Source organism: Thalassophryne amazonica, chromosome 12 (assembly GCF_902500255.1).
Source record: "Thalassophryne amazonica chromosome 12, fThaAma1.1, whole genome shotgun sequence".
In the NCBI taxonomy this organism is placed as follows: domain Eukaryota; kingdom Metazoa; phylum Chordata; class Actinopteri; order Batrachoidiformes; family Batrachoididae; genus Thalassophryne; species Thalassophryne amazonica.
The window spans coordinates 91,568,795-91,587,873 of record NC_047114.1 but is presented as its reverse complement, the minus strand read 5'-3'; the positions used below and the strand labels follow the sequence as shown (position 1 = coordinate 91,587,873).

General features: G+C 40.8%; 1 protein-coding gene across 1 annotated transcript in view; it reads left to right on the top strand.

The window, feature by feature from the left end:
- cdh2 (cadherin 2, type 1, N-cadherin (neuronal)) overlaps positions 1–19,079 on the top strand; it is a 154,703-nt gene that overhangs the window by 98,084 nt on the left and 37,540 nt on the right. The window contains exons 3-7 of the mRNA XM_034182823.1: positions 275–495; positions 8,175–8,342; positions 10,333–10,488; positions 18,021–18,165; positions 18,488–18,660. Coding sequence (XP_034038714.1) covers positions 275–495; positions 8,175–8,342; positions 10,333–10,488; positions 18,021–18,165; positions 18,488–18,660 — 863 coding nt within the window. The remainder of the gene's footprint in view (positions 1–274; positions 496–8,174; positions 8,343–10,332; positions 10,489–18,020; positions 18,166–18,487; positions 18,661–19,079) is intronic.

Genomic DNA, 19,079 nt, shown 5'->3' with positions numbered 1-19,079 from the left:
ATGGGGCACACTTAGTTTTTCTTTAGTTTTTTCGCTCTCTAACTCTCTCCTTCACTGCACCTGTTTCGAGCTGTACCTTTGGGCCACAGCTCGGAGTGAATAATATATGAGTGAGAGGGAAAATCAGAAAACCTTTGTGGACCTTCTGTCTGCCAGTGTGTTTGTGTGGCTGTCTATCTTCCAAACTCTTTGTTTCTGTCTCCACTTCTTGTCCAGCTCTTTCTCTCACCACTGGGGCGATTCTTCAAAAAAACCCTCCCTCTGTCTCTTACAGTTGCATTTGTTGACTGCGGACAAGGTGGTCCGGTGCAGTTTGAATCCAGTAACCCAACCGACTTCCGGATAGAAGCAGACGGTGTGGTTTATGCTGCCCGGACTCTTCAGCTCTCTGCACTCCAGGGGTCGCTGTTGTTGATCAAGGCCAGTGTCTCCACCACTCAGCAGCAGTGGACAACCCAAGTCGACTTCACGCCCTTTACTTCTTCCAGCCTGCAGGTACATACCCGTCAGGTCACTTCTATTACGCCTCCGATATGTTTGTGGATTGTCTGACTGAAGCTGCTGTCATAGAAAAGTAGAATAATCAATTCTACACTCACAACAAATATCTTACACTTATTAGGCCCAGTGCACATTCACAGATGACTAGTCTCCTAAATTGTAGCAGGTGTTTTCCAAGAGACTGGATGGATGCGCGCTAATTAAAACTTAATGTGTCAATTTACTCGGAGCGCAAACATATACTCAGCGCGGTCAATGGGTAGCAAGAGCAGATGCGAAATAGCTCCTCGTAAAGTTGATTTCAGCGAGCGTGCCTTGTGATTGGGAGGTTATTGCCGTATCATCCAAAAGGGGACGCACCTCTTTCAGCGCTCGGAAAGATGGGAAGCATCTGTCGGAGCATTTCAGCGCCTTTTTAACTGTTCCACTGGATGTGTTGTACAGTCATCTGCAATTAGTTAGAATGACCGTCTGCTTGTGTGTCAACATTGTACTTGGCAGAAGATCAGAGAAGTACTGAAATAAAAGGCTGCACATGTCCCACCCCCTGCTTTTTAACCAGGAAAGGAAAAGAAGCGCTTTATCCTGAATTATTGTTGTTGCTTTAAAATCAGCACTTCTTGTTTTAAAGTTATAGGATTCTTTCATCTTGATCTGCCACTCGGTATCTTCACTCCATGTGTAACCTTGTAGTCATGTCCATAAGTAGTTGAACAGTTTGATGTTTATAATTTTTGCCTCTGTGCACCACTATAATGCAGTTGAAATGAAACAATGAAAATGTGCTTGCAGAGTTTTAGCTTTAATTCAAGGGCTTTAATAAAAGAAGCGCATTAACCATTGTGAGACTGCAGCTGTTTTTATACAAAGTCTCCATTTTCAAAGCTCATACGTAATTGGACAGAATAAGTCTTACTATTTTTGTCAATAACATTCAACAGTTTTCTTTAAACGAATCAGGATGGATGCATGAACACTTACAAGTCATTGAATATGTCCTGGACTTCATATACGAGGTCTATTAGACAATAAACCAACCCTTTTATTTATTTATTTTTTAACTATATGGATTTGAATGATGTGCGATTCCACCAATCATGCTTGAACCCTCGTGCGCATGCGTGAGTTTTTTCACGTGTGTCCGTGACGTCATTTCCCTGTGGGCAGACCTTGAGTGAGAGTCCCGCCCTCTCGGCTGAATTCCTTTGTTTTACACGCTGCTCGAGACGGCGCGCGTTGCTTTACCAAAATTTTTTCTGAACCTGTGAGGAATATCCGAGTGGATACTATTCGAGAAATTAAGCTGGTTTTCGGTGAAAAGTTTAACGGCTGATGAGAGATTATGGGGTGTTTCTGTCGCTTTAAGGACTTCCCACAGAGCAGGACGTCCTGCAGCGCTTCCAGGCGCCGTCGTCGGCCTGTTTCGACCTGAAAACATCCTAATTTAAGGCTTAATTCACCCAGGACGTCGTGAGAGAACAGAGAAGATTCAGAAGAGGCCGGCATGAGGACTTTATGCGGACATTCCACTGTTTAAGGACATTTTTTAATGAATTCGCCGAGTCGTCACGGAAACGACTCGGCGAATCTGTGTGCGCCGCGACAGGAAAAACACCTCCGTGTTGAAAACCATTTGTAAAATTCAGGCGGCTTTTGATGGCTTTCAACAAGTGAGTAACTGAGAAATTGTTTAACAGCTTGGGCATGTTCCAACTTGCCCGTTAAGGTTTCCAACGGAGGTGTTTTTCCTGTCGCGACCTCCCCGCGGTCGGGTCCGACCCGACATGCGACTCTGCCCGCACGTTCTTTCATTACAAAATGTCCGTTAACAATGGAATGTCCGAATAAACTCCTCATGCCGACTTCTTCTGAAAGTGCTCTGTTCTCTGACGACTTACTGGGTCAACAGAGCCTGAAATGTGGAAGTTTTCAACTTGAAACGGCGAGATGCTGCCGCCTCGAAGTGCAGATCGCCGTCAGGCGCCGTGGGCCGTCCTTACGGCGACACTACCAGACCAAAATCTCTCATCAGCCGTTAAAATTTTTACCGAAAACCAGCTGAATTTATCGAATGGTGTCCACTCAGTTGTGCCTTAGAGTTTTGAAAAAATTTGGATCAAACAAAGCAGCAGTCTCTGAGCCATTCCTAAACAATGAAAAAAACGATGAGAGGGTGGGCGACTCCTCACTCAGAGACTGCCCACAGGCGAATGACGTAACCGACAGGCGTGAAAAAACTCTCGCATGCCCATGAGGGTTCAAGCATGTCTGATGTAATCACACGTGATTCAAATCCATATGGTTTTTGAAAAAAATAATAAGGTCGGATACTTTTCTAATAGACCTCGTACATCAGTCATTTGGAAATACAAACAGTATGGTACTGTGTGGTAAATTTTTCTGAAGAAGGCATATCTCAGAAATGAGTGACTGTTAAAGTAGATGAGTGAGGGAAGCCACCCAGACAACTCTGAAAGTGTTATAGGTTTCTGTGGATGTGTTTGAAGAAACTGTATAGTGCACCGTTTTTGTTGCACCACCCATTGCAGCTCCATGGTGGAGCAGAAGAGAGAAGGATTTTCACACACATACACACACAAAAACAGACCAAATCGAGGCTTGAGTCTCTCGTGCTTTTGGGCAAACTGTAGCAGAAATGTCATGTTTCCAAAAGTACTTCTATGCCAGTCTGTCGTGAATCTGCCACTAATGATGCAACAGATAAAAATTTTCACTCTACACCAGTCCTCCACTCACAGAAACAGAATCTTGTAATACTTTCAGTTTTGTTGTAAATGTCTTGTTGGCTTCCCTCACTTGTCTTATTCTTGCACAATCACTCAGTTTTTGAGAACTGCCTACTTCAGCCAGATTCACCACACAGTGCCATGAAGATTAAGACCTATTCAGTTACATGGAAATGGTCATCACCTGATTTGTTAAAAGAAAATATTTGTGTTAACGATTATTATGTTTATTTTGTCCAGTTCCTTATTGGCTGTGAAAATGGAGGGACTGTAAAATACAGCGTCTTGTTGGTAAAGTTTTCTTCCAACTCTATTGTGTTAGTGTACAGAAATAAGATCATGAAAATTAGTGCTGTCCAAATACTTATGGACCTGGGTGAATGAGTCTTCATGTGCATGTTAGCAATCATCGCTATGCAATCTGAGCTCATTAGCCGTCTGCCGTCTTAATGAACACCCTTTAATGCAATAATCGTGTTTAGTTTACACTGACTACCGTATTTTCCGGACTATAAGTCGCACCAGCCACTTTATCCATTATAAAGAAAAACAAACCATAAATAAGTCGCACCGGAGTATAAGTCGCACCAGCCACTTTATCCATTATAAAGAAAAATAAACCATAAATAAGGTCCACTGGACTATAAGTCCCATGGACATACAGGTATGTTAACATGAAAAGTTCAGATGATAATATTGTGACGGCTACCGTTTTCGGATGCATATTTCACCAGTCGCAACTTGTAATCTGCAGAGTATGATTTTCTTTTTGGTGGCATTTTTTCGGGCCTTCTCCGTTGTCTTGTTATGTTATAAGTAACGTTAAAATTTTTATTTTTCTATGGTAGTCAGAAGTCGCAGGAACAGTCACACAAGCCTCGAGTGCCCTCTCGTGAGCTGCATTTTACCTACGGATATGTTTGTATTTTGCGGACCACATTGCGAGCCGAACCATGCATCACCTACCTGCGCAGCTCATGACCACCCAGCGGTGTCGATCCAGCTCCTTCCAAGTGCAGACGCTAATCCTCCGCCGTCGCTCAGTGCTCCCATGCAGCTCTCAGCGTCAACTCTGCTCACACTGATATCCAAGGGTTGAAGCTGTCTTGTTAGCCGTCCCGGAATAAACACCATGTTCGTCTGCTTCAAACGCTTTTCACAATCATCGACGCCAGCTCCTTCCAAGTGCACACGCTAATCCTCCGCCGTCGCTCACCCAATGCTCCCACGCAGCTCTCAGCGTCAACTTAAACACTCTGCTCACATTGATATCCAAGGGTTGAAGCTGTTCTGTTCGCCATGCCGGAATAACAGCAAGCACCGTGTTCGTCAGCTTCACACGCTGTGGGTGAGGTGAGGAATATGCATCCAAAGTTCTGTTCTCTGATTGGTTATCGCGACCAGCGTGAACTATAGGATGGCCGTCATACTACAGTGCCCATGATGCATTGCATTTCCTTTTCCGGTGGCCATTTTAAAACATAGATCGACTCTGTCACGTAAAATTGTTTTGTTACAGTAAATTAATTGAGATCCTACCGGTATATTTTTCATTTATAAGTCGCACCGGAGTATAGGTCGCACCCCCGGCCAAAACATGTAAAAAAGTGCGACTTATAGTCCGGAAAATACGGTAATCTTCTGTTTTTTGTAATCTCAGTAATATACTCAAACAAACGGAAGCGATCATCGTTTCTAAATGTGCAGCAACACACCAGGTAATCTGAGGAAAGGTGGGCGTTTTATTTTATGTGGGTGTGGATATGAAGCTAATGCTGACAGTTATGTGTGTTTGCTGTCAGCGCTGAAGGTGCAGCGGTCTGCTGGGCTGAAATTAAAGTTGTAGCTATTAATGATTTGCTGTGTCGTTTCAAAAAACCATCGTTAGCCACTGACACTCATTTACTATTGGGACTCCTGCAGGTATGTGATTTTAATGATACCATTAGTCACTGTTGTCTTTTCAAAGGCAAACGCTCACTTGTCCCCACCTGGTAAACACAGACCTTCTGTGACTTATATTTAAAACAAAAGTTAGTATACAGATGTATGACCACATAGCATTCTAATTAATGACTGTGTCATTAAGAGACAAATATGTGCAGTGTAGTTTTTTTTAAATTAAGTCTTTGATTGACTTTTCTGCACCTTCACCTGCATGTTTATGGGGTCATGAGTGGTTGGTTTGGCCCCAGCACAATTATTTTGATAAATCATTGCACATGTCTGCATCAGATCAGTGATTAAATTTCTATATTAGTGCTGCGACGGTGTCATCCTTGAGGAAACATTTTAATCAATGCCAACCAAACAGTGTCTTCATTAAGACACCTACTGTCGCCACCTCCATTAAAACCTCACTGCCCCCGGAGGTGAACACACTTAAGAGAGCAAACTTTTCGAAAAGGACAAATGCACGCGTAAGTAAACTTTCCCACACGTGTACAAATGCTCGGGCCATCAGTCAGTTTAATGCCCCTCCTGGACTCTGAAGTTGCATCTCCTGCTCAGAAGATGGAGGGGTTTGGAGAGTGTGGATGGTTGCAGACCTCCATCACTCCAGAAATAGGTGTGTGTTGGGCCGAACAAGCCATCTGCACCATTCATCATTCCAGGTGCAGGTTGCAAATAATTAGCGCTCGCACCCATTTTAATAGGGTAATAGATATTTCTGAGGCATACGCCTTCACTATCTGTCCGATTGCCTCTCTGCATTTCAAATATGTGAAAGCAGTATAATCGGATTTCAAACATGATTAGTGGAATCTCGACGACAGCTCCTCAGAAGATGGAGGAGGAGGGATTGTTGGATATGGGTCATGTTTTAAGGTGGCTAAATTGTAATTAATTTCTGTGTTTGCGTAGGATACTTTTCAGCCATTTGCTGGACTTTACTGCTTCACATCCAGTGAGCAATGAAGTAATTACAGGTAGCACTAAGAGGAGATGCATCAAGGGACTTGACAGCTCCACAGAAATCCCAGCTATCATACATTGACATTGACAGATTTAACATATTGTTTTTCTGTTTCCCTTCCTGCCTTATTGTGTTCAAGGTTATTTTAACTTTCTCTGGCACTACCTCAGTCTCTAGAGCAGCTGAGGCAATTTGAGCCATCTGTGTGTTTAGTGTCTGGCTTGCAGGTACCATCCTCCTTTGTTTCAAATCTCATTCATTACAGCCGAGGGAGGATGGCAGATCCATTATAGAAGCTGGTCTGTTTGTGTGGGTGCATTTTATCAGGACCTAAGAAGAGGTCTGCCATTTAAAGGAAACCAGTGCTGGTCCAGCTGCACTAAAAGTCAAAAGTCAAAGTCCGCTTTATTGTCAATTTCTTCACATGTACCAGACATACAAAGGAATCAGAACAGATGTTTCTTACTATCCCACGGTGAAGAGGTGAAGTGCACAGACCACAATAAAGAATTTTAAGGCACATCATCACATATTGGAATAATTATTTTAAGTCACCAATAAAAGGGGATCAGAGTGATTTAAAAAACACATGTCAACTGGTATTAAATTACATAAGTTTGTGTAGAATCCAGTGTGGTTTTTCACCACATCAGTTGGATTACGTACACACAACAAAGGGAAAGATTATTGGTTTAAGATTGTAGATCACTGCTGTTGTATTAATCTCATGGAATTAGAGATTGACAAGAGTCCAAAGCTTGGATTTGACCTAAAACAGACCTCTGGAGCCTACTCAAGTTTACCAAGCATACATTTTCAAACTGTGGGGGGGACATAGTATTTATTTATTTAGAAATGGATGAAAAATGCCTAATTGTTCAGTGTTGACAAAGCTAGAAGAAGAATGGTCTTTGACTCTACCCCTGCCTCAGGTTTCACAAAGAAAATTAAGACCTGCTGTGCCAATTTCTCAATGTAATATGGAGCTTTTTTGTTAATGTATACCCACCGCTTCTTCAGGTTTCATGGATATTGTTGGATACATTTTTAATTAATCCTAATTACAAACCAAGTAACCAACATTAGTTAAAACACTCTCTTTGGTGGTTTTGGATAACATTTCATCTTGAATGTCTTTATTTTCCCTGCGCGATGCTGCTCACATGCTCCATCTCACCCCAGAAAACACAATTTTCAAATATTATGATATAACATGATCAGAGTTGATAGCAAGCGATCCTGCTCTGATCCACTCAAGTGTTAGACATATTACACCGCAAACCTGATGCCTGTAGCAAAACAATAGGACCTGAACATATCACAGGTGTGAATTACTACAGTAAGGGCAGTGCAAGGATTTTATTCGGCACTGCTATAATTTTATTCCTGAGTATTCCAATAAAGTGTTATCTTATGGAAAGTACAGGGAATTGACCACAAATTTAGTGTAATTTATACAAAATCTATTATAAACAAACAAACATTTTGTTTTGTCGTAAGTAGATGTGTATGTAAATGTTTCTAATACAGGATTACCATGGATCCTTAAAAAGTCTTAAAAGGCATTCAGTTTGTTAATCTAAAAATAAGACCTTAATTGTATTAAAAGGTCTTAAGTCAGTTTTTCAAAAGTCTTAAAAATGACATGGGAAGTAGGATTTTATGTTTTCTTCTGACACTGCAATTAAAAAATATCAAAATAAAAGGCTACCTATTTATTTGTTTATTTTAAATAATTAATTGAAAACCTCACATAATGGCACACAACATGAGATAGTGAAACTAACAAGGTTTTTTGGTTTGTTGCAGGAATGGTCAGAGCAGAGACACTTTCAGCTCTCTAGTTGTAACTCGGGTGATGACATGGGGAAGTGTAAATTTAATGAAAACTGCCTTTTCAAGCAGCATTTTGAAGCATGGTTTAAAATATGTTTTCCATTGGATTTAGCTATGTCTCTGTGTCTACCAGTGGCTTTCTGGTCTTAAAACAAAATTGTTTTATTTGCCAGAACCAGAAAGTTGCTGTCCCTCCAGTTATATCCAAGAATTTGAAGGATATTGTGTTTCCCTCACGAAACACGGACAGCCAGCTTAAACGCATGAAGAGAGACTGGGTCATCCCCCCAATCAATGTCCCGGAGAATTCACGAGGTCCATTCCCACAAGAGCTTGTCCGGGTAAGGTATTACACTCCAGCGTGGCCAGACACCCACACATTCACACACTGTTTTCTCAGTTTCAAAGAAAATGCTTTTGCTTGACAACCTGTAGGTCCCTCTTGCCTCGAGCTCCCACTCAGGAGGACACACACACACACACACACACACACACAACTTGTTTATTCTAAAATAAATAAATAAATAAATAAAAACATCCACACACCTCATATTTAATGGCACCTTCCTAAAGGTCATGGCTTTTTTCCACTCTCTTATTTATCTTTTGTTTCTGGGGGCATTCAGTTCCTACAGTATGCAACCTGACATTATTTGGAGGTGGAGAGAAATCTGAAGTGCTCTTCCACGTAATGCTTCCGTGGTTGCTTGCCTGTTGAGATATTGCGCTCCTTTTAATCATGGCTCAAGGACATACTCAGCCCTGTTCATTTACAGTTCTCAGGCCCGCACGCGGTGTGGGCAGCTGACTAACGACAGTCAAAGCTCGGGACAGTTTAGCAGTCGATCCATTTTCAGCATAAGCCGACATCCTAAATGGTGTAAATGATGTATTTTGATGTCTTGTATTTATACTAGCCACACTAGAAGCTATGTGCTTGGGATTTAGTGGATGATGAGGAAATGTCCTGTTGTCACAGTATGGTGAAGGCAGCAGTGTTGCTCCCTGAAGAAAGGACCAGTTACAGTACAGATTATGTAAAAACAGATACTCATGCCCACACAAGGATGTTGTGACAGTTTGGAAACTTTGATCCACTTAAAAGTCTGTTTTTCTTCCAGTTATGTCTCCAACCAGATTTGAACTGACTAATCTCAGGAATATTGAGCAGTACTAGAGACTTAATGAGTAAGCAAGCACATTATTATAGCAGGCAGAGGTACTCAACATAGAGGGACTTATGCCTTTACCACTGCTTGTTACTAATACTGGTAAGGGCTAGACCAGTGGTTCCCAACTTTTGTCACCTAGCCCCAAGAGCATAAAGTGTTTCATTCCTTATTTTGTTTTTTGGCATGAGAGGTTGCCCATTCCCATCCCCACCAATTTCAAATTCAAAGAAGCTAGAGATTGGCATGATCAATGCTTACTATTGGCTTTGGTTCATCCAAAGAAAATTATCTTGTTAATTACTTTTCATTAAGTAAGTGTGTTCTCATGACTTTATTTAATAGGTGGTTATTTAATTTAATTTAAAGTGGTGCAGCTTAGCTAAAATTTCCATAATTGTTGATTTTGTGAGTAAAGCACCAAATTTGACACACACATTTTAAATTCATGTTTATTTTCAGATGTGGAGGCATCCCAGAGCTGACCTCTAATGACCTGCATCACTTTATTACCAAAATTGGCACAACTTTAACTTTTGACCCCTGTATAAACTGAACTTGACGCTTGTCGTCATTTTTGTTTTTTGTTTTTTTTACCCTGTAACTCCAGAACATTTAGTCATTTAGGATAGTTTAACTATACCATTTTGGAATCGTTATGATCAGACAAATAGTATACTGTATCTTTCAGTATGATTGGAATGCTTTTAAAGTTTGAACCCTGTGTCATTCTTCATTGACCCCTGTAGGTCATTAGAGGTCAGCTCAAGGATGCCTACTTGAGCTAACACTTGCCGACATGATGTCTCCCATTTGCATCGTCTTCCCTTCTCCACTGGGAACTGAAAAAAACTGCACTTTTCGCAACGGGTTCAGTGATTGCAGTCGAAAACAAAACAGTACACCGTTTTCACATGTGAAGTTATGCTGTGTATATGTTGCACAATGTGAGTGACTGTCCCCATAAGTGGTCGAATCCCGTGATACGGTGGGGTTCAAACGAGACTTTGGTGTCCTATTGAGATGACTTTATTGTTCTGAAAATGCTTTTGCCGTTTCTTTTTTAAATTATTCATTCAGTTGTAAAGTGATGCATAGTTTTGGTATCAGAGAACCAGTAACATGTGATGAACATTTTATTAACAAATTTTTCTACAAACAGATCCGATCGGACCACGACAAAAACCGATCCTTAAGATACAGTGTGACTGGACCCGGTGCTGACCAGCCCCCCACTGGCATCTTCATCATTGATGCAATTTCTGGAGAGTTGTCTGTCAAGAAGCCCCTGGATCGTGAGCACATCCCTAGTTTCCATGTAAGTCTCCGATAATATGATAACATGAGTGAGTGAGTGAGTAAGTGAATAAGAGCTGTGCTGTGTTTTGCAAATGATTTTTCTGCTGATGATTATCAAGGGAAGTGTGTTCCGTCTGACGGTGCTGTACATTCTGGCCCGTTGGCATGTGCTCAGAGGTCATGTGTCGCCTAAACAGTTGCTTCAGACTCAGTAAAGACTTCAGGCATGATGAGGGTCTCTCAAGAAATCTTGACTGATCTGTCTGTGAATTTAAAGGGTTCAGTTTGAGGTTTATTGTGTCTATATTAGTTACGATACCCTCCAGCTCATTCTCAAGCTGTTTTATTCATTTGTGGGTTTTCGGATTTAAAGTCAGTGTGTGTGTGTGTGTTTGTGTGTGTGTGTTCACACAACTGGAAATCCAAGTAGATTTCAGCAGTTGTTGGTTGCAAAACAAAAGGATTGACTAAAGCGATACGGCACTGCCGTATCATACCGACATAATGCAGAAGCATGTTGCACCATAAGAGCATACATGTTAGTGTTTGTCCATGTCACGTGCAGAGATGCAGGACAGGAGCTGTGGTATCATCTGTGTTCCATGCAAAGCCCCGGAGTTATAGAGAGTCAAAATGCATAGTGAGGGTGCGTCTTAATCTATAGAATGTTCAAAATGCTGCTGAGTGTGCACAATTTGATGAATTAGTTCCCACATTTGATTAATATGCGCAAGTGTGCCAAGTTGAGCATGCACGAAATGCGCAAAATTAAGAGTGACATTAAGTAACAGATGTCATTATTGGGTATTTGTGTGCAGCAATGATAAATACATACATTCTGATGTAGAAATTAATATTTTTGCTGCATGTGTGCCATAATTATTAATTTACTTACACAAATAAATCAATTTGTAGGAATGTGTTATACATTCTGCACACACAATAGCATTTTGAGTGCAAAACATTGATGTTTGTTTTTTTGGTGTTAGTTTTTTGGTACCTTGTGGGTGTGCACTCATTCATGTGCCCACTTTTGATGTTGGTTTTTTTGAGTTGCATAGCTTTTTTCTTTTTCTCTTATTCAGGGTTCCATCAATAGAAACGTCTCCACCACACAAATTGTGGACTTTAGCAAAGGTGAATGTGTCATCATTTCTGCTGTGTGTGTGTGTGTGTGTGTCTGTGTGTGATTCAATAAATGTTATGCTGTAACACAAGAAATACGGCACCGCTTGCATCGCATAAGTTTTAAGAGACCTCTTGTAAACTTTTTCATATAATAATGTCATTCTAAGTCTTAAATAAAACTAATTCTTAGTTATTTTCAAAATGTACATTTTCTATTAATAATTAACACACTAAACAAATTTGCTAAAAATAAATCACCGCTGGAGGCACTGCATTAAAAGCAGAAGTGTGACGTCAGTGTTGGTGGTAATGTGTTCAGCTCTACCCCACTTAACCATTTAGAATTGATATCATGTCCTCAACTAGACTGATAAATAAATAGTCTACTTTTGAAACTCTCCTTCTGCAAAGACTTCCTCTGTTCTCAGCTGTCTCTGCTGTCATGGTGACAGCTGGCTTTGATCTTCTTGACCGCCGGGTGTGATGTGATTAAGCTCCCTCCTTAGATGGTATGCCCGCAGGCTAATGGCTAGCAGCTTGAGGTCCTGGCAGCACAAGACCATCTTTACGGTGACTGGGATACACCAGCAGTTGTTAACCTAAATGTCGAGTCCCACCTTTCCTTTTCCCGCACTCTTTAGTGTCTCTGTTGGCTCTCTCAGCAGTGAATCCCAGCATGTCCACATTAGCATCCGGGAAAAAGGTGGGTTAACCACATCTCTGTAAAGATAAACAAGCTGCTCTCACGGTAAATCCATTGGTTTTTCAGTGCGGACACTTCGTCGATCTTGTTCGAGTTTAGCAAGTTCATATTTTCCATGATCGCGGACAGAATTGATGGTTTGTAGCGCCTCCGGTTGTCTGCTAGCCTAGCCTTTAGCTTAGGCCGGCCTTACAGCCCCTGGGCCTCCTGCTCAACTCTGCTAGGATGGGGTGTCGTATCTCGGCTCGTCTTTGTTTTCAGACTCAGCAGTTCCTCTCTTGAATAAGTGAAAAAGCTGGCTCCTGGTAGCATTAGAAAGTTAAAAATATCCATGGGATATGTATAAAGCACACAATATGTATGTGAGAAGAGCAGGAGGGTAAAAGAATAGGACAAAATACCTAAAAAAAAAAAAAAAAAAAAAAGGTGGTGGTGGGGGGGGAACAGCCGTCTCCCACGGTGTCAAATACGCACACAGGAGCTTGATCCCCAGATGCATATGTTATAATATCTTTGACCAATCAGATGCCTTCTTTGTACTTTTCTATTTTATCGATTTATGAATTATCAAAACAAAAAAAAAACTCATAAGAATGTTGGAAAATGCATGTTTTAGTATGTTTTATCAGATAAAATAAAAATTATTTAAGCTAGTCCCTCTTCAAACGTCCTCAACCCTCTGCAATGAGGCTCATCTCGGCATCGATCCTGAGCCTTGTACAGGTACTCCATACTTTACTGCTATACTGTATTTACTGTACTACTGTACTGTACTTTGTATTGTTTAAAGTGAACTGATCCCCCCCAACTCTCTTTGGGTCATAGCACATTATGTAAAAGTTTTCAGAATGGTCCTACTGATTAAATTAAAGGCGAGCAACACAGTAGCAAGGCTGTAGCTTAATGATGTGTACTTACTGTTTTACTCGGATATTAATTTTTCTGTTTCCAGACAATTTTATTTATTGTATGCACTTCACACTGTAGTTAACAGTTGAGTGCTTAATTTACACTTGAACTACATTTCAAGGTTTTGTGCGTACGGGTGAGTGGCTGGCGTGCACAGCTTCCACTTTGAATGAATATGTTGTATTTTCTGTGTTTATTGTGAGCATGAAAGTGTTGTCAGTGAATGGGTAGGATGTGTTTAAGAGTTTCTGTGTGAACGCACCATGTAAAAAAAAAAAACATGCAGTTCAGATTAATCTGTTTCGAAACCAACAGCTAAAAATGCAACAGTGGACTCTGTGTCAGATATTTGGCTAGTTTAATCATTACCTTCACTCTGTGGGTGTGTGTCAGATGGGGAAACTGAAAAGGTATTGCACCCAGTGACTTTGAATAACTTACACTCAACAAAAATATAAACGCAACACTTTTGGTTTTGCTCCCATTTTGTATGAGATGAACTCAAAGATCTAAAACTTTTTCCACATACACAATATCACCATTTCCCTCAAATATTGTTCACAAACCAGTCTAAATCTGTGATAGTGAGCACTTCTCCTTTGCTGAGATAATCCATCCCACCTCACAGGTGTGCCATATCAAGATGCTGATTAGACACCATGATTAGTGCACAGGTGTGCCTTGGACTGCCCACAATAAAAGGCCACTCTGAAAGGTGCAGTTTTGTTTTACTGGGGGGGAATACCAGTCAGTATCTGGTGTGACCACCATTTGCCTCATGCAGTGCAACACATCTCCTTCGCATAGAGTTGATCAGGTTGTCTATTGTGGCCTGTGGAATGTTGGTCCACTCCTCTTCAATGGCTGTGCGAAGTTGCTGGATATTGGCAGGAACTGGTACACGCTGTCATATACGCTGGTCCAGAGCATCCCAAACATGCTCAATGGGTGACATGTCCGGTGAGTATGCCGGCCATGCAAGAACTGGGACATTTTCAGCTTCCAAGAATTGTGTACAGATCCTTGCAACATGGGGCCGTGCATTATCCTACTGCAACATGGTGATGTTCTTGGCTGTATGGCACAACAATGGGCCTCAGGATCTCGTCACAGTATCTCTGTGCATTCAAAATGCCATCAATAAAATGCACCTGTGTTCTTCGTCCATAACAGACGCCTGCCCATACCATAACCCCACCGCCACCATGGGCCACTCGATCCACAACACTGACATCAGAAAACCGCTCACCCACACGACGCCACACACGCTGTCTGCCATCTGCCCTGGAGCATTTGCCCACTCAAGTCGGTTACGACGACGAACTGGAGTCAGGTCGAGACCCCGATGAGGACGACGAGCATGCAGATGAGCTTCCCTGAGACGGTTTCTGACAGTTTGTGCAGAAATTCTTTGGTTATGCAAACCGATTGTTTCAGCAGCTGTCCGAGTGGCTGGTCTCAGACAATCTTGGAGGTGAACATACTGGATGTGGAGGTCCTGAGCTGGTGTGGTTACACGTGGTCTGTGGTTGTGAGGCTGGTTGGATGTACTGCCAAATTCTCTGAAACGCCTTTGGAGACGGCTTATGATAGAGAAATGAACATTCAATACACGAGCAACAGCTCTGGTTGACGTTCCTGCTGTCAGCATGCCAATTGCACGCTCCCTCAAATCTTGCGACATCTGTGGCATTGTGCTGTATGATAAAACTGCACCTTTCAGAGTGGCCTTTTATTGTGGGCAGTCTAAGGCACATCTGTGCACTAATCATGGTGTCTAATCAGCATCTTGATATGGCACATCTGTGAGGTGGGATGGATTATCTCAGCAAAGGAGAAGTGCTCACTATCACAGATTTAGACTGGTTTATGAACAATATTTGAGGGAAATGGTGATATTGTGTATGTGGAAAAAGTTTTAGATCTTTGAGTTCATCTCATACAAAATGGGAGCAAAACCAAAAGTGTTGCGTTTATATTTTTGTTGAGTGTATGTATATATATATATATATATATATATATATATATATATATATATATATATATATATATATATATATATATATATATATATGTATGTGTATATATATATATGTGTATATGTATATTAGAGGTTCTCTACCAGTGAGAAATGGGGCCATTTGACATTCTTATCATCTATCTCTGTTCAATAAAGGCCTTTTGCGTAATTTTTTTAAATAATTTCATTAAGTGCGGTGTCAGTCTTGCTCAGTAACACTTTTAGATCAGCTGGATCCATTTCTGCAACTGGAATGTAGCTCCTTTTTTAACATTTATTAATGATAAAGAGATTGATCCATTTTTAATCATAAGCTTTTAGCATCTTTCCCTAAATACTGTGCCTCTTTTTCCAACACTGTTCTGGTTAAGAGTCATGTCATTGATACAGAAAAGTCAGTGTTTCGCTCCAATCTCAACTGAGAACTATATGTAGACATATGTTTTTTTCGCAGCTTCATTGTGAAGAAAAGTGGGCTGATTTCTGTGAGATTTGACACTCTTGTGTAACAGAGTGTCTCCTTAGAAAGTAGCTGTGTTATCTTTTCTTATTCAGTTCTCTTTACTTATTAAACTACAACGAAAATCCTGTTCCATTGGCTTCGTAGTCGGTCTGTCAACATGTGCCTTCCCAACTACTGCGTTCCACACAAACATGCACAGTGCAGATATTTGTCAACACAGTGGTGAAAAGTAACTCATTTATTTATTTAACTGGCATTTTACTTGAGCACTTGCACTTCCTGCGATTTAGTGCTTCTTCTTCACTACATCTCACAGGCAAATATTGTACTTTTTACTGCACCAACATTTAACTGACAGCTTTATTTACTAGTGTGTGGATTTACAGTAACAGCACAAAATATCCTCAATAAATAAATGATATCAATTAGATTTTATTACTTCACAGGGGAAGATACCCAGCAGTGTGTAAAAGGATGCATAAATAAATTAAAATTGGCTCCACATTTACCAGCTACAACATTAAAGTTAATGCATTCATGCATCTATGATTATAGTCCAGTAATGTAATAATATGCTCGTCTGTGTAATGATTACTTTATTACTAGATTTCCTGAATTAGAGGATCTGAGTACTTCTTTCACAGCTGCACCAACCTCATGTTGAATATGCTTTTTAATCTTTCCTATTCAGGTTTATCCACATTTGACATGATTGGACTTGTGGGGTTTGTTTGGGGTTTTGCTGTTGTATTATTTGCTGTCTTTTTGTTCTTGGTTAGGTTTTGTGTTAGGGATTTCTTGTGTTTGGTGTTGGGTGTTTCCCTCCTGCTCTCCCTCTTGTTTTCCACGCCCTGTTCCAGATCCCCAGATATACATTTTAGGTGTTGGATCAGGGCTGAAGTGATTAGTCGAGTAACTCGAATAATTTAATTACAAAAAATGTTCGAGGCAAATTCTGTGCTTCGAAGCTTCGTTTAATGTTGTAGTACATATGCCAGGCCTGTGTGTGGCACTGCAACGTCCGCAGGAAAAAACAAAACAGAAGAAGACTGGAGCATAACAGCAAATCAAATTAGCAACGATAGCTACCGCTTTCCGGCGTGACACATAGAGTAAAATAAAGCCTTTTAAGAGAAAGATGGTCCACGCTGATCATCTGAAATAGACTTACTGTGCATTTAAAGCGAAGCAGTGTGTTTGTCTATTTTTTTAAAAAACACACAGTCTGCTGTACGTGGGGAGGGACTATTGACCCGGTGGCCGACTGCTGTCTCTCTCTGCTCATTGTGAGGGGCTCTCAGATCGGGCGAGTCACAGACTCATACCGAGTGTTTGACTTTTTAGTTTTTGCTTTTTTGGGCTTTTTTGGACACTTCACAAACATGGTAACTTAAATAAAATAATAATAAAAAAGCTGACTGCGAGGGTTGCATGTTCAACCTCCAGCTGAAATGCATCTGCTGAACTGCAGAGAAAGAGGGATAAAAAAAAAAATCACACAGGGACCCAGTCCATCAACCTTTATTAAAAAAAAAAAAACTTAAAAATGGTTAAATTTTACAAGTTGGAGAAAACAAAACAGAAAGCCACATCCCATCGCCGTTTCAGCAAAATGCCAACACTTTGGCGCAGTGACATTGTGCCATTGCTTAGGGAGAGCCCTGGACTATTGATGTTGTTTAAAAACACAGAAGTACTTTTTAACCGATTACTCGATTAATCGCCAGAATAATCAATAGAATTCTCGATTACTAAAATAATCAATAGCTGCAGCCCTAGGTTGGATGATTATTGGCCTGGGGTCTTCTGATTATCAACACCTATATTCAGTCAGCCCCTACTTCATATCTCTCACATTATTTCACAGAAAATATCCCAAAAGTATAAAAACATTGGGCAAAGAAATAAAATATTGATATTTAGCTGCTTTAACCAGGTACATTGTGTTTCATAAAATTAACCTGCTCTGGGATGTGTGACTGTCTTCACCTCTGGTTGCTCTCATTATCTCTATTCTGCTGTGCATATGCTGAATATAATTGTGGGGAAAATGTGTTCTTTACAAACACAATTCTTTCCTCTGCATCGTCTGTCATAGCAAAGTGGATTTAAAAGAAAAAAATAAATCCTGTTTAGTCTTCTACGTCGTGTGTACAGTGAGTTAGTGGAGATGGTGAGGTTACTTTTCTCAGTGATTTCATGGGTCGTACAGAGTTTGTGCTTTTTCCCAAGAATTTGTTTGCACAGTTGAGTGGTGTCCTTGTGTGTGTTTGCGAGTGCCCACTGTGCTTGGAGAGGTCTATAGTCCAGATGTTTGTTTCTCTGCAGCTCAGAGCTCATGCAGTGGACCTGAACGGCAACCAGGTAGAAAACCCTATTGACATTGTGATCAATGTCATCGACATGAACGACAACAGGCCCGAGTTCATCCATCCGATCTGGAACGGAACTGTTCCAGAGGGTTCAAAGCCAGGTAATATCCTCCCTAAAGCCAAGCACTATATCACACTGTGTGAGCAGTCGACAGCTTCTGCTTCACATGGGGCCGTAATCTAAAATAATCACCGGTCACGTTCCCAAGGTGGAAATGTAGTTAATTTGCCTCTGGGTGTATTAAAGAGACTTGTGGTATTTTCAGACAAGATAAAGTATATTAGCCATTTCAGTTACAAAGCTTTCAGTTGAGTATCTCTGATGTCTGATGTCCTTTTTCACCAGTAAACATTACCATCATAAAAAGGAATGTCAAATGAATTAAAATATTTGCTTCCTATCTCTGTTTTTCTGTCTTCAAGGAACCTTTGTTATGACTGTAACGGCTGTTGACAAAGATGACCCTAAAACGGCTAATGGGATGCTGCGGTACAAGATCCTGTCTCAGAACCCAGAGAGCCCGTCCTCCAACATGTTCACCATCAACAATAAAACCGGCGGCATCATTACGGTGGCAGCGGGCCTGGACCGAGAGGTGGGTTGTTCATGACTTACTAGTAGAATTTAACACACTTGCATTAAATACCTTTATTGTCATTGTACAACAAACTTAGATCTAATTACAATAAAGCACAATCAAACCACTGGGAGCAGTAGAGAGCCCAGTCTGTGAAGACCAAGTCCAACTTCCATTTTTAGCTAATGGACACATTTTAATTGTGGGAAGAAATGCTGTTGATCTTCCACTATCCTAAATAATGTATTTGTGAATGCAGACTACTTTCAGAATTATGTTGCATAGACATTTTTAGAAGGTGCCCCCCCCCCAGCTGTTTTATGTATAAAGTTGTTTTTTTTTTTTTTTTTTTCTTCCCAATTTTGGATTCCACATAAAAATTGTTGTTCCTGAAATGGTTGAAACCAAAAGAAATACGAGTTAATTATATTCCATGT